The following is a 14,837-nucleotide window of genomic DNA, read 5'->3' on the forward strand; positions in this document are numbered from 1 at the left end:
AACTGCTCTCCCAGCAAGCCTCTCTAGTTTGTGCTTTTGAGGGAATTCAGACAACACTTTCGCAACAGGCAGATAAAAGCGACATTTTTGAAATAGCTAGGCTATCAAATCACTAACCTCAACTAGTGAAGGCCTAGGAGTAGAAGAGTTAATGTGCATGAATACAGAGTGGTCTGAGTAAAAATGTAATTATTTATAATTATTTCCATTTTAGTTTTCAATCTAGATTCCAAATGCCCTCCATGAAATTGGAATATGCAAATAAGCTTGAGGAAATGCAGAGTATTTTTTTTATTGATACTAAATAATATTTTGGTAACATTTCATTACTGATCTCTAAGTACATTTTAATTGCACCATAAACAACAATAATTACACATACTGTATATTTGTGTAGTTATGATGCAAAATAAAATACACATTTTTAAAAGTTGGCTGCTGCTAGTAACTGGTTATATACCTATGGAACTGCACGTAAAAATAACAGTGCAGTTAGGCTTTTATTGTAAAATGTTATCAATGTCTTTTTATATACAAAATACAACAACTCAAAAAGAATACATTCTTAAATGACAAATAACTCTTTATGTTTGTTCTTTATGTTGACCTAAACACCATAACATTACTAGTTCACTTTATATTTTCATGACAGGGGATGTAATGAAATGTGTGACCTCGGTTCTATCTCTAAAAACATGAGGGATGTTTTGTAATTATGAAATAATGGTATTGTGATTGCTTGTAATTAAATATTGTCTCATGTGGAATCTTTTCAATTTACAGCTTTTTAATAACAGAAACAAGTTAGAGGAGTTGTAATGAGGATTTTGATGACTTGGGTCTGATGAATAAGTTCCCATATTTAAAAAAAAAAGATAGCTGACCCTCAACAGGGTTAGGTGGAAAAGGCTTTATATTATTTATCACACAGCAGCCTTGGTTCACAGTTTGTGCATTGGGTTCACCGGTGGCAACTGAGATGTGGTCTTGATCGTTGTATATTTTATTATGATTTGTATTTATTTGCCAATCAGAATTTTGGAGAGCACTTCTTTGGAGTTATAATTTGGTGAGGAATGTTTGGGAGTTATAACTTTAATTTCCCCAGGACCTAAGTGGAATTTAGAATTTAAGGCTAGAACAGTTTCTAAATATCAAACTTTATTTATTGTATTAAAATGTGTTTTAACATCTGGAAGTGATGAACTGTCGTCCACAACACAGGCCTTTAGGTAGTGACTTAGAATTGAATTAAGGTTTCAAAGAAAACATGTCAGGATTTTCTGATGCAGTTCTAAAAGGCGCTAGATGACCAACAATGCATTAGCTCTATGTTACATTTAATTGAGAAGTACAGCAGTAAACTACTCCAAGAGGAAAAGCTGGAATGTTTCATTTAAAAATGTCAGATGTTATCTTGGATATTCACTACAAAGTATATGACATGATGTGATAAAGACAAAACTGCTTTGCTACTATAAAAATACCTTCTTTGAAAAGGTATATATTTTCAAGTTTATGGTTTACTTTCCTACCTTAAACTCTGTCTCTATATTAGCTAATCTGGCCAGCTCGTTGCTGAGCTCTAGAGCAGTGAGGACAGGGTCTTCACTGGATAGAGACAGGTAAGCAGCACTGGCCAGACCCTTATAAGCATTCATTCTGGAGCGGGAATGGCTGAAGGAGTCCTTTCGCTGCTTCTCCGTGCATTGGTAACACTTGCAGAAGTAATCGTGGGGCTTCTCAATGCGAGCCCCCTTCAGCAGGAGAATGTGCACAACCTCATACTCCTGGCAGTGGGAGGCTAGAATAATGGGCGTGATGTCATGGGAGAAGCGAGTTCCGTCTTCATCGTAGGCATAGAAGTCATCATCTCGGAGCTCCTGCTCCAGTGGGCTGAGGGTGAGTCGAAGGCCCCCAGCAAAGGCCGGGTGACTAAGTATGGCTTCCACAATCCTGACATAGCCTTTACTAATGGCCAGCAAAAGGGCATCCCCCACCCGTGCCAGATTGTCCTTTTTCAAGAGGAGCTCTGTCACCTCCAAGTGTTCATTCCCTACTGCCAGCTGCAAGGAATTCTGGCCCATGTAGTCCACGCAATTGAAATTCAGGGTCTTGGACTCCTCCAGCATCTTACGCACCACAGGGATGTTGCCATATTCAGCAGAATCCAGGAACCGTTCCTCTTCTGGGGTGAGGCTGGTCCCTTTCTCATTAAACATGTAGGCTGGCCCCCGAACTGCCTGCCGTCTACCCTTCTCCCGGAGTGTTGTGTGCCGCCTCTGCATGTTTTGACCACTGCTGCTCTCAAGCCTATAAAATAGAGAATTCAAATTGTGAACAACAGTTTGAAAGCACAATACAATTCATTAATTTGAATTGTGTTTCATGTCATAAATCTTACATGGACCTGATGTGATACAAATATTATCTTATTATGTTTTTTGTACATTATGAAATCATTCATTTTCTTTCTTCAGATGGGTTTTAATTGACTCCATCATGTCCTTGCCCTGAAGCAGCTTCCTGCTGTTTTTTTTTGACCATCAATGTCCATATGTTCCACATTGATGAGTTTAATCATCCTCACCCTTATTTGCATATCCCTAATGAGGACACTTCAGCTGTGCTTGTCCCTTATTATCAATGTGTTTTATGTATCATTGTCTTCAAAAGAGCTGCAATGTCATTAAAAAGCAAGCAGCACTGATTCACGATTATTAGGGTACCCATATAGCTCCACTTTTACTCACAAATTGGAACAGTTTCTTTTTTCTTTTCAACCTTTTACCTGCCTCTTCCTTTCAGAGGACAATTATCAGAATACATGGTTTTGTATGTGAACTGAACTGTTATCAGCAGGATTGTCAACAGCAAGAACAATGCTGCATTTAAAACGCAGCTCAATTAAAAGAAAAAGATTATCACGGCCCTTCAAAAATGAGAAAATAAATTTGCAAACGTGAGATGAATAAAGTACAAAGGTTGCTTTCTTTTTTTTAAGCGAATGACATTTTAGCCAAGCTTATCAACTTATTTTGCCACTTCATCATAACAATGAGTTTTTCCTATTAAAATATGGTCAAATTAAATTTCCAGGTGATTAATTATAATAGTTTTTTTATGCTAGTGGTTATTTGCAGCTGGGTATTTGAAGATTTGAATGCCTTTATTCATACTGTTGTGACAAAACACCTCGTGCAGATGTAATTGCCTTATATGATTCCCATTAAATAGCAGATTCGCTAACGCAATACTGATATGAAAAAGAATAGTCTTGTACTGGTTAAGCTGCAGGAAATGTCCCTTGATCATGTTTAATTGTGTTTGGTGGCTGTTCACTACATTATGCCATGGCCTTGTATGCAGCTCTCGCAGCCCGCCGGGTACCACACGGAATAACCTACTGTACTACAGTACTTTCCCTTTCCTCTTGTTCCTTCCGCTTTCCGCCCTTGTGTCTTGTGCCGTCAAAACGATTGGTTTGAAACGTTTGTGTCAACACCCTCACCCCATCCCCTGTCCGTCTCAGCGTTCCCCCCATCATATTTTTTTCCACCCGAAAGACTCTCGACCAGACGCTCTCGTACTTTTTTGTTTTCTCTCCTTTTTTGTTTTTCTTGGGCTTGGGCGGATTTTAGGGTTTAACCAGGTCCGGCGGATTGCAACGGACAAATCGCGCCACAATTGTTTTTTCCATATGAATTATTGGTAAGCAGTACCTTTTTTGTTTAAATTTCCCAAAGACCATTTTAATCTGAGGCTCATCTAATACAGAGAAGTGCAGAATGAGTCATGCACTCAGGAGCTTGCTGGTTCAAATCCTGGTCATGCTAACTTGATGTTCAGTCCTCCTGATTAGTACGTGGGTTGCAGCACTAAGGAAACATTTGAACTGGGCGTTTCAAATTTGGTAGAAAAACAACATTTGGGATAATATGGGATAATGTTTATCAAAGAACCTAAATAATGAGAAATTATAATGTTATTTTTGTTTTGTTTTGTTGACAGGTAATGATTAGACACATATTATAGCCCGTATTGTGAATTGACCAAGAATAAAAAAAACAAACATCTTTGACTTTGAATCTGTATAAAACACATTTCTTAGGTTTTCAGATTACAAAAAAAAAAACAAACAAAAAAATCTGTAAATGTAGAAAATGTTTTACAGTGTGTTTTCTTTTCTCTAATTAGACAACAGTTGAATGGATTGGAACTAAATATTGTTGGAAGCTGGCAGTCTACAGTAACCTCAGACAATTACCATTTCATGTTCACTACGTGCACAGCGATGAACACATCTAAATGAAGAAAGGGAAATATGGTGTATTTTACCCACACAGAACCAAGGTCAGTTTTAATGTTATCTTCAAGGGTAGAGGTAAATGATCAAATAAAGTGGGAAAATTAATCTAATGAAGTCCTACAGCCTTTAACACTATGCAACTTCAAATCATGCCATTTATTTCTATTTAAAAATGCATGAGGAAGTGAATATGATTTTTGTTATAGATAAATGAATATGGGTATCGAAGAATAATACTTAAATTACCAAGTCTCTTCAAAGTAAGACAGGCTGTTGAAAAAAGCTGAGCATACAGGGGAAGAATCGTGAAATAGCTGCTAAGTTTAAATAATATTATAGCTATCTGCTGTCATCTCTTTTTGATACACACCTGTGGCAGGGGGAGTACCATCAAACAGGATAACCGGCACGGTTCCAAGGATGGCGAATGAATAGATATGATAAATAGGCTATTAAAGTAATGCCTGTGAAAAAGAATGAGTTCTCATTGATGTGCAATGTGGATATTTTATTTGTTTTGTCATTGACAGCCAATGTGTTTCCTGAAGAATGCAAATGGTGCAGGAAAGCATGGTAAAGCATTCATTCGATTATCTTGTGAGAAATATAAACACCCAGTTACTGCTGGATGCTTATTTCAAACACCTTCTGTAAAAACGTATGCTGTCAACAAGGACATCTGCTTGGCAAAATCAAGATTTGTATACTGTGTTAATCAACATTCCTTGGACTATGGTTATAGGTACTATGGTTATGGTAATATGGTATTAAGGAGTCTGAAAATGTAATTTCACTGATGCATCTAATTACAATCAGCTTTACTTAACTGCTAGCGTAACAGACAGTGTTGTGTGATTCACTGCCTTTATGGATTCTGTCCCGCGGGTAAGATGACACAAGGTTAAAAGCCCCATAACCATGAATGAAGACGAACCCGGCTCTTTTGCATAGCAGATAAGCCGTTCTCTTGCAGTGTGCAAGGTTGCCAGTTCACGCCCAGCCTCCACCCTGTTACATTACTGTATGACCTAAAAGTGCTGAGGAGATTTTGAAAACTTTCAAATGCCTGTCTATTTTTACTAAAACCACTTACTCACAGATTCCATTATTAGGTTAGGGGATGGATGGAATCTTCTTAGATTGATGAACATGAAATAATTAATGATAACACATGTAATATAATTATTGTTTGCATTAATGTTACACAATACAAATTACTATCAAGGTTAACATCTAACCTAGACACCCAGTTTATAAATTGTCATCAAAAGAACAAGCTTTCTTTTTTGGTACTGTTTCTAACACATTGACTTGCTTGCTTCTTTCCCAATAAATGGAAGTCAGCTATAATCACGCCAATTTAGAATGAAGCAATACTGTTGCTAGCACTGTGGATGCTAGAAAGCTGTTGATTGCTATGTGAATCACTTTGTACAGGGCAATCAACCCTGTAGCCATACCCAGTTACTAGGTCATGAAAGCAAGATGCATTTAACAGTTGTCACACAGTTTTAATCTTTTTGATCTGGTAGAGCCCAACACATCTGCTAACTGTATTGTCAGTCCCTATTGTTTTCTTTATAAAAATATAAAAAATAAAACAAATACAAAAATAATTGCATGCAGTTTTTCTTTCTTTTTTTTAACTGGTTCTAACTTACGCTCGTTTTCTACCACTTGCATACTGCATGGTAAAAAGTGTGGTTTCTTTTGTCTCTTCTGTTATAAGGCTGTGCCACCATCAATTCCTGTCCGTACCTCTGGCGATAGTTGAACCAAGTGACAGTGTCTGTAATTGACGGGTAATCTTCTTATCAGAGATTTTCTCACTGAGATTGTAAGCTGTCACATCAAACCATTATCGATGATGTGAACACAATCTAATGTGTTTACGCTGTTATATAAGAAACAATGTTTTGTGCGAATCGAAGGTGAGTATACACTCTGTACAGTAAGAGTCACACACACAACAGAATCTAAGCAAAACTTATAAACTTACAGTCTGGATTGTGTAAACCTACAGTATGCAATACACTACCCAGTTGTTGCACAACATTTGAAGAGGCCGAATATTTTTTGAGTATGTAGCTCAAACTGAATTGTCTTCTTTTTATTTTACTGTCTCCTTACCTTTTTATGATGCAATTACTAAATATTGTGTTATTTATTTATTTATTTTTTTCAGTGTTTGTTCAGGTGCTGTTCTATGTAATGTAGGCTGGATCAGCCAGTGTTTTTATACAAGTACAAATCAGCGCCATCTAGTGATTGTCCACTTAGACTTGTCTTTCCTTTTGCTTTGCTGGCAATACGCAACAGTGCTCTAGAGGGTGCTGGTGCCCACGAATATAGAGAGTTGGATTATCTAGCCTTCGGTACATACTGCATGTCTGTAGAACTGAAAAACATCTCTGGAACTCATAGTCAAAGGACCATAGCAAAAATTGTGCTTAAGAAAAAATATAAGGACATGTCATTTGAAGCTACTTAATCTAAGACAGCAAGGACACAGACTTGATTGATAGGTCCAGGTGATGATCACAAAGTCAATGTATCTTTATTTTCAATTCTTATTATAGTAAATGTCCTGATAAATATATACAGTGCCTTGCAAAAGTATTCAGACCCCTGACCAATTCTGTCATATTACTGAATTACAAATGGTACATTGAAATTTCATTCTGTTCAATATTTTATTTTAAAACACTTAAACTCAAAATGAATTATTGTAAGGTGACATTGGTTTTATGTTTGGAAATAATTTTAAGAAAAATAAAAAACTGAAATATCTTGCTTGCATAAGTATTCAACCCCCACACATTAATATTTGGTAGAGCCACCTTTCACTGCAATAACAGCTTTAAGTCTTTTGGGGTAAGTATGTACCAGCTTTGCACACAGTATCGGAGTGATTTTGGCCCATTCTTCTTGGCAGATTTGCTCCAGGTTGTTCAGGTTGGTTGGACGACACTTGTGGACCGCAATTTTCAAATAGTGCCACAGATTCTCAATGGGATTGAGATCAGGACTTTGACTGGGCCACTGTAGAACATTCAGCTTTTTGTCCCTGGGCCACTCCAATGTTTTTTTGGCCTTGTGCTTGGGATCATTGTCCTGCTGAAAGGTGAATTTCCTCCCAAGCTTCAGTTTTTTAGCGGACTGAAGCAGATTCTCTTCCAGTATTTTCCTGTATTTTGCTCCATCCATTCTTCCTTCAATTGTAACAAGATGCCCAGTCCCTGCTGATGAGAAGCATCCCCACAGCATGATGCTGCCACCACCATACTTCACTGTAGGGATGGTGTGTCTTGAGGCATGGGCAGTGTTAGTTTTGCGCCACCATTAGCACTTTGAGTTTTGTCCAAAAAGCTCTCTCTTGGTCTCATCTAACCACAAAACCTTTTCCCACATCGCAGCTGGTCACTCTCATGCTTTCTGGTAAACTGCAGATGTGCTTTGAGATGGTACTTTTTGAGTAACGGCTCCTTTCTTGCCACCCTCCCATGCAGGCCAGTGTTATGCAGAGCTCTTGATATGGTTGACTGGTGCACCATTACTCCACTCCCAGCCATTGAACTCTGTAGCTCCTTCAAAGTTATTGTTGGCCTCTCTGTGGCTTCTCTCACAAGTCTCCTTGTTTGAGCACTGAGTTTTGAGGGACGGCCTTTTCTTGGCAGTGCCTGGGTGGTGTGATGCAGCTTCCACTTCCTGATTATTGATCCAACTGTGCTCACTGGGATTTCCAAACACTTGGATATTATTTTGTACCCTTTCCCTAATCTATGCATTTGTACTACTTTATCTCTAACTTCTGTAGAATGCTCTTTGGTCTTCATTTTCCTTAAGATTCACAGCCTTACCAATGATCCTTCAACAGTGGGGTTTTTATCCAGAAAATGTGACAGCAACTTTAATGGTTCACAGGTGGAGGCCAATGGTAAGGTAATTGTGTCCTCGTTAGGGCAATTTCTTTCACCGGTGCAAACTGGGAGCTTCCACAGCACAGGGGTTGAATACTTATGCAAGCAAAATATTTCAGTTTTTTTTATTTTTCTTAAAAATATTCCCCAACATAAAACCAATGTCACCTTACAATAATTGATTTTGAGTTTCAGTGTTTAAAAATAAAATATCAAACAGAACGAAATTTCAATGTACCATTTGTAATTCGGTAATATGAGAGAATTGGTCAGGGGTCTGAATACTTTTGCAAGGCACTGTATATATATTGAAGGTTGAGTGGGTTTCTGAAGGAGCTCAGCAGGATGACAAATGAGCATCTGGCAGTCTCTCACACTGAGAGATGCATTTGCACAGCCTGTGTTCCCAAATTCAAAGGGTGGCAAGAAGTGAAATAATCTTTCTGTTGTGATGAGCAATGTAATTACTGGAATCAAATAAAAAAGTAGTGACTGTGATATTACTGTGCCAGCTCTCTGGTGGCTATAGATATAATATACTTTTAACCTCATCTCAACTTTGGTAAGTAAAGTAAAATAATCTCGCACTGCACTTTTTTTTATTCATCCAAACACGCTCCCTACATCTCTTCTCAACACGAGTTTATCCCGTAATTACTATCCACAGGTGCTGCAGACCCTGGGCACTTTTAAAATGCCCACTGCTATTCTGCTACATGCAGCTGCTGTACCCTCTAGCAGTATCATGTTAAGTCCTCGTCAGTTGTATGGTGGCATTCTTGCTGGGCTGGCTACTCTAAAATTCTGCATAGGTGGGTATTTCAGTCCAGATGATCCATGTATAGTACTTGCAAGACATTTCTCAATAATGCGATTTAGAATTCATACTTTTTTGAGCTACTAGTTTTTCCATTTTTTTAAGATGAATTTTTCGTAAACATTATTTTTACTTATTTATGAAGAATCTATAATAAAATGCGCAATAACAGGCACTTCCTCAAGGTGCCTGGAAAAGCCCTAGCTCATCCCTTTAAGGATAACCAACACCAAAGTGCCTTGCAAACTCTGCTCCTTTACAGTGGATATTTCTTTCATGGTAGGTGTAGCATTAAATGGAACTGAATAATTAATACAGTAATCCACCGCATATCTGACTGCGGTGGGACCAGAGTCAGGGGGGATATATAAAAATTCCGATGAATGAATCCTGTTTTAAATATACACAGCGATAACAATTACTATATTCACACAATTATTGTTTTGAGATTCAGCTTTTATTGGGGAACTCCCCTAAATCTCTTGTTTAGAAAGATACAGGGTATTAATGCTTGTGACAGGGTGTCTGTCTGCCATGTGGGTGCATGCATTCACTGCTCATTGACAGGCAGGAGAAGTTGATACGTCCCGCAGGCGAACAAGATTTATTTACATATCAACAAAGTGAACAGCTCACATGACACTACAGCAATGGCAGCGCATGGAGCACATACAACACAGTATACAAAAACTTTGGTAGGATCTGCAATATCTGAACTAATATTCTCTGTTCAAAAATAAACTAATGTTGCTGAAGAGGTTGATAGAGGTGGATAAATGGTTAGAGCGGATATGTGACAAGTGGCTATGCAACGGATAACTGCATATGTAAACACAGATATAGATGTTGCTCAAACTCCTGTCTTCCTCCTGCCCTGTTACAGTTTCCTGTACTAATGTTGCCATGGGGGACATTTCCAAAGTACTGTAGATAAGCATTCAAGATATCACATTCTGTACAAATGGTAAGTTAAGAATGAAAGAAGCCAATGGCACATGACAACACTTTCAAAAAGACCTAACAAAAACATCACTGACATTAACACTTGTTCTGAGTGTTTTTAAACCTTGCTCCTTATTATTGTTTTACTGATTTTCCCCACTTTCGTTTTTGAAAGCCATGTGATGCTGTGTTCTTTCAAATGCACGGACTCTGACCATGGTAAAGCACTGAAGCAAGTGCAAACTGGTCTGCTTCCTCACAATCAGCCTTGAAGAGTCTTTTTCAGATGAAATGGTGGCTGGACTAATTAGTAAGCAAGACAGATAATGATCTAAGCAATACATGATCACAAAAATGCACATTATAGGATATTAAACAGGTAAACAAATAAAATATGAAAAATATTAGGTGACATTAGATGATATGAAGTATCTCTTAGTAGCACAAATAATAAAATGTGAGAAAAAAAAATCAGTACACCATATAAATGTAACTAGGTGTTTGAAAGACACACTGGCTGTCTACCCACATCAACGTGTACAACCAAGATTGACATGATTAAACAAACACAGCAACAATAATAATAATTCTGCATTGAATTTGTTCAAAGAGAAACAGCTGTTGCAAAGACTGACAATTAACACATGCTTTACTTTTACATTCGGTTGTCAAGACTTTCCTTTGATTACACTAATGGGGGTCCGTCTGGAATTGAAAGGCATGCTTAGGCTATGGTATAACTGAGCAGTGTGTTTCACTGTATGCCTTTTTGGGAAGCTACATGGGATTCTACAGTATACTGCAGTCTTCCATCTGGGTGGGCTTTCCTCTTGTCGCAATTATTAATCGTACAGGAATGAAAACAAATGAACACTTAAACACAGTTTTTGCCTCCATATGCTTCTTTTTGTTGTTATTTATTTTTGGTAGGTTTGATACAGTATACACAGTTCGCATAAAAATGTATTTGTACTAAAGTTGTCTTGTCATTCTTACTTTCATTTGCATTTTAAGATATACTGTATTATGTTATGTTTCTTCTTTCTGTCTTAGTTTCACCAATCATACACTAACATTATAGACCTTGTTCCCATTTGTTTACATTCCCAAAGCATTACACCAGTTTAAGTTTAAGAATGTCATTTAAAAACCCTGTCATACCTTAGGAATCAAATGCTAATAAAATAATACAATTATATTATCATAGGAGACTTATGCTTATACAAGAAATGCTTGTATAAAGGTTTTTTTTTTAATTTTTTTTGGTTCTACAGTGTTACAGTTACCTCAATAACCGGTATTGGGACCCTAATTAATTCTATTAAGTTCTTGTTGTACATGTTAATTTTGTACATCACTGGTAGTCGGTGATTAGCCCATACTTATTTCTGCGTTTTATGTGTTAAAGACCATCAAAGTGTTTGTTAGAATAATATTTTTTCGTTGATTCGTTCAGACTCATAAACAAGACTGTTGTCATAATCGTGGACAATGTAATTACAGACATTTTTACATTATCGAATTATTATATATATATATATATATATATATATATATATATATATATATATATATATATATATATATATATATATATAATGGATTACCTAACAAACCATTATACAGTAACTAAGCTGCATTATAATGTCAATAGCCAGAAAAAGACAGCAGATAGGACACTCTCTGAGCAGCTAAAAAAAAAAAAAAAAAAAAAAAAAAAAAAAAATCAAGCTTAAAAAGGTGATAAAGAAATATTTAGACGCATCAGGCACAATAGTGCACGGAAAAACTACAGAAAGTCACCTGAACACAGAAGAGTTGTGTGCACGCAGATACAAACCCCTTTTAAAGAACATTCATCAAACAGATCGTCTAAAATTTGTGAAGAAATATGATGGTTGCCAAGAAAACCTTGTACCTATGTGATTAACGATCAGATGAATGCAGCCATGTAGCAAAACATTTATCTTCCAACCGACTAAGAAGAAGAAAACGAAGACAAAAGTTCTAGAACTGCCTCGGCAATCAGCAGTAGAAATCATTCAGATTTATCTGAAAAAAAAAAAATGCTGTAGCCAAGCTCAGTGCATTCAATCTGTCTAGCATTGTACATCCAATCTGTCTCAGCTGGAGACACTGTACACCTTTAAATAATATAGACTTGGGGTGTATTACTGATCAATGAGACAATTTGAACAGAATACAAATGTGCATGGTTCTTTGAGTTTTCACACCTTTATGCACATTTAATCAATATGTCTTCATAATAAAACAATAAGTTGTCTTTTTTACATATTGTACAGCTTATTTGTGTAACGAAGGAAGTACTATTAATTTCAAAGTATTATATTTCACACTTTCTAGAAACGAGGTTTCCCCTACTCTAAGTAACCAGTATGTTTCTATCAGCTTATTACACATTAGGTGGCGCTGGAATTCTCCACCTGAAGTCGTCAAAGGTCTCGAAACGTCAACAAATATGCTGATCACAATGTTTTTTTTTTTTTTTTTTTTTTTTTTTTTTTTAATTATTATTATTTGAATAGTATTGAGTTATCAAATACTAAATTATGATGAAAATTATGATCTTGATTGATCTATTATCTTTGTTTACTTTAAGGTTTTATTTAAGTTTTGATTGCGTTTTATTTTATTCAATTTCAGTTTGAATTATGCGTTTTGTTGGCTTCTAGCGAATACATTAATAAATATGCTGAATAGTTAATACAATACTCTTACAAAGGAATCCAAAAAAACACTTCAATTAAAATGCTACAAAAGATAATGGTTTGGAAGAGTCGATGTGTTCACACAATCAGTATTGGTGTATGAATTTACCTTTTTAATTTAGACAAATGTTTCTGGCATTTTTTCGTTTGGGGATGTGCATTTGTTTAAGTTATGTTAGTTGCTAACAAATGTAAAATGTAATACTGATTAAGAATAATAATAAAGCAATATGCTACTTACATATGCTGTCCAGTGCAATCGTTTTCGTTGTCTAAATCAGGGAAATAATCCAAGTTATGGCAGTAATAACCCCCAAAATCCTGTTCACTCTGAAAATGCTGTCCATCGTCCTGGAAAGCAGAGTAGTTTTCTTCATATCGGTGGTATTGTGCGTCGTTCTGTCCATGGTTCTGAAAGAAAGAGCCCTGCTTTTCATACTGTTCACTTCTCGGTTTATCTCCATAATTAAACGAGGCGCCGGTATTCCCACAACGTTGAATTAACTTTGCTTCCTGAGCGTGCAAAGCGTCCTCTCGATACTGCTGAGTTATGTGTAAGATCTGCCCATGTTGGTGAAAAGAGAATCTCCGTTGGTTTTGTGGAGTTGAATTGCTCTCTCCCTGTTGATTTGCTGAAGAGGTTTCAGCTCCCAGGTGCTGGAGTAATGAAATGCTCTCTGCACTTGATTCAGTTGCTGGGCTGTCGTGTCCCTGCTCAGCTTCATCGTTTATTAAACCTTCTACAGACATTGGGATTGCTCATATTAAATATGATTGGTTTTTTTGTTGTTGTTTTTTTTTTTAGTTTACTCCAAAAAGCCGTGTTTCTTTGGAGAGAGTGTAAGGGCTGCAGGACATATTGTTTGCAAACCATGTGAAAGGGTTTTTCTACATTTCTGAATTTCACATGTAGTGGGTTCTGCCACAGGTCTGTGACACAAGCCATATTGTCATTGCCTTGAGGCCAGTAATATACAAGCTTGCAAAAAGACAACGTCAGTGTCCGAATAGTCAGTTGGATGTCTTTGCCAAAGTAAAAAGTAATACCTGTCAGAGAACAACTACATAAACTTTGTGTGTGTGTGTATGTGTGTGTATATATATATATATATATATATATATATATATATATATATATAATATATATATATTTATATAATATAGATATATATATGTGTAAATAACATTATTTATTCCTTTAGGTGTTTCCGTAGTCGTTAGCAAAAAAAGTGTATCTCTCTTTAGTGTAAATTACAAAACTTGAAATACATAACCTAATGATTTAATGCAAGTGTTCTTAAAAATAGCAGTATATTAGAACTATTTAAGTAATGTGTTTCCTATTTGTTAACATTAACAGATGGCTTACTCTTTTTAGAAAAAAAAAATAGTGAAAATGGCTCATTGATGTGATAGGTATTGCACATATTTCCTATTGTGTTATTTGTTTGCAACTTGAAAATAAGTATTTGGATAAAATATTATATATATATATATATTATATATATATATATATAATCTATATATATATTATATACATATATATGTGTGTGTGTATTCCTGATAAAATTTTCATACAAGTGTTAAATTTGAATAGTAAAATATATATTTTAAACATTAAAACATATTACTTACATGTTGAGTAGAGTTAATGGGCCCTAGCACCAGGTTTCCAAAAGTTATGATGATGTAATGCCTTTTGAAGCATTTAAAATCTTTGTCCTGACTGATATGTTTAAGTCAACACTGCATCTGAATCTAGCCAAGATTGCCTTGTCAAACTTCAATCCGTTCTAAAGCATATTATGCCTCTTTTTCTCAATTTGTTTCAGAAACGTATTATTTAAAAGCTAAATATTCTATATTGAGGTTCTAAAAGCAAAAAAAAAAAAAAAAAAAAAAATATTAGTTTAGATTTCTTATTTAAGTTTTTTTTTTGTAAAATACTACTTATTCACAATAAATATATGTTAATTTCTGATCTATAAGAACAATAAGTACAAATATTTTTCCTTGTGCATAAGGGCTATGTGACCTATTAAGAGTTAAGTAAGTTTGTGCTGAGAATTCGATGCTCAAATCACTCTGGTTCCAGTATGGACCCATACATTCAATTTGCA

General features: G+C 35.9%; 1 protein-coding gene across 1 annotated transcript in view; it reads right to left on the minus strand.

Moving 5' to 3' along the window:
• The window catches only part of LOC121324684 (short transient receptor potential channel 7-like), a 45,175-nt gene extending 31,816 nt beyond the window's left edge, over window positions 1-13,359 (minus strand). The window contains exons 1-2 of the mRNA XM_041266799.1: window positions 12,959-13,359; window positions 1,536-2,313 (exon numbers count right to left, since the gene is read on the minus strand). Of these exons, the coding sequence (XP_041122733.1) occupies window positions 1,536-2,313; window positions 12,959-12,960 (780 nt within the window). The 5' untranslated portion in view covers window positions 12,961-13,359. The remainder of the gene's footprint in view (window positions 1-1,535; window positions 2,314-12,958) is intronic.
• Window positions 13,360-14,837: the final 1,478 nt, after the last annotated feature.

This window comes from Polyodon spathula, chromosome 12, assembly GCF_017654505.1.
Source record: "Polyodon spathula isolate WHYD16114869_AA chromosome 12, ASM1765450v1, whole genome shotgun sequence".
In the NCBI taxonomy this organism is placed as follows: domain Eukaryota; kingdom Metazoa; phylum Chordata; class Actinopteri; order Acipenseriformes; family Polyodontidae; genus Polyodon; species Polyodon spathula.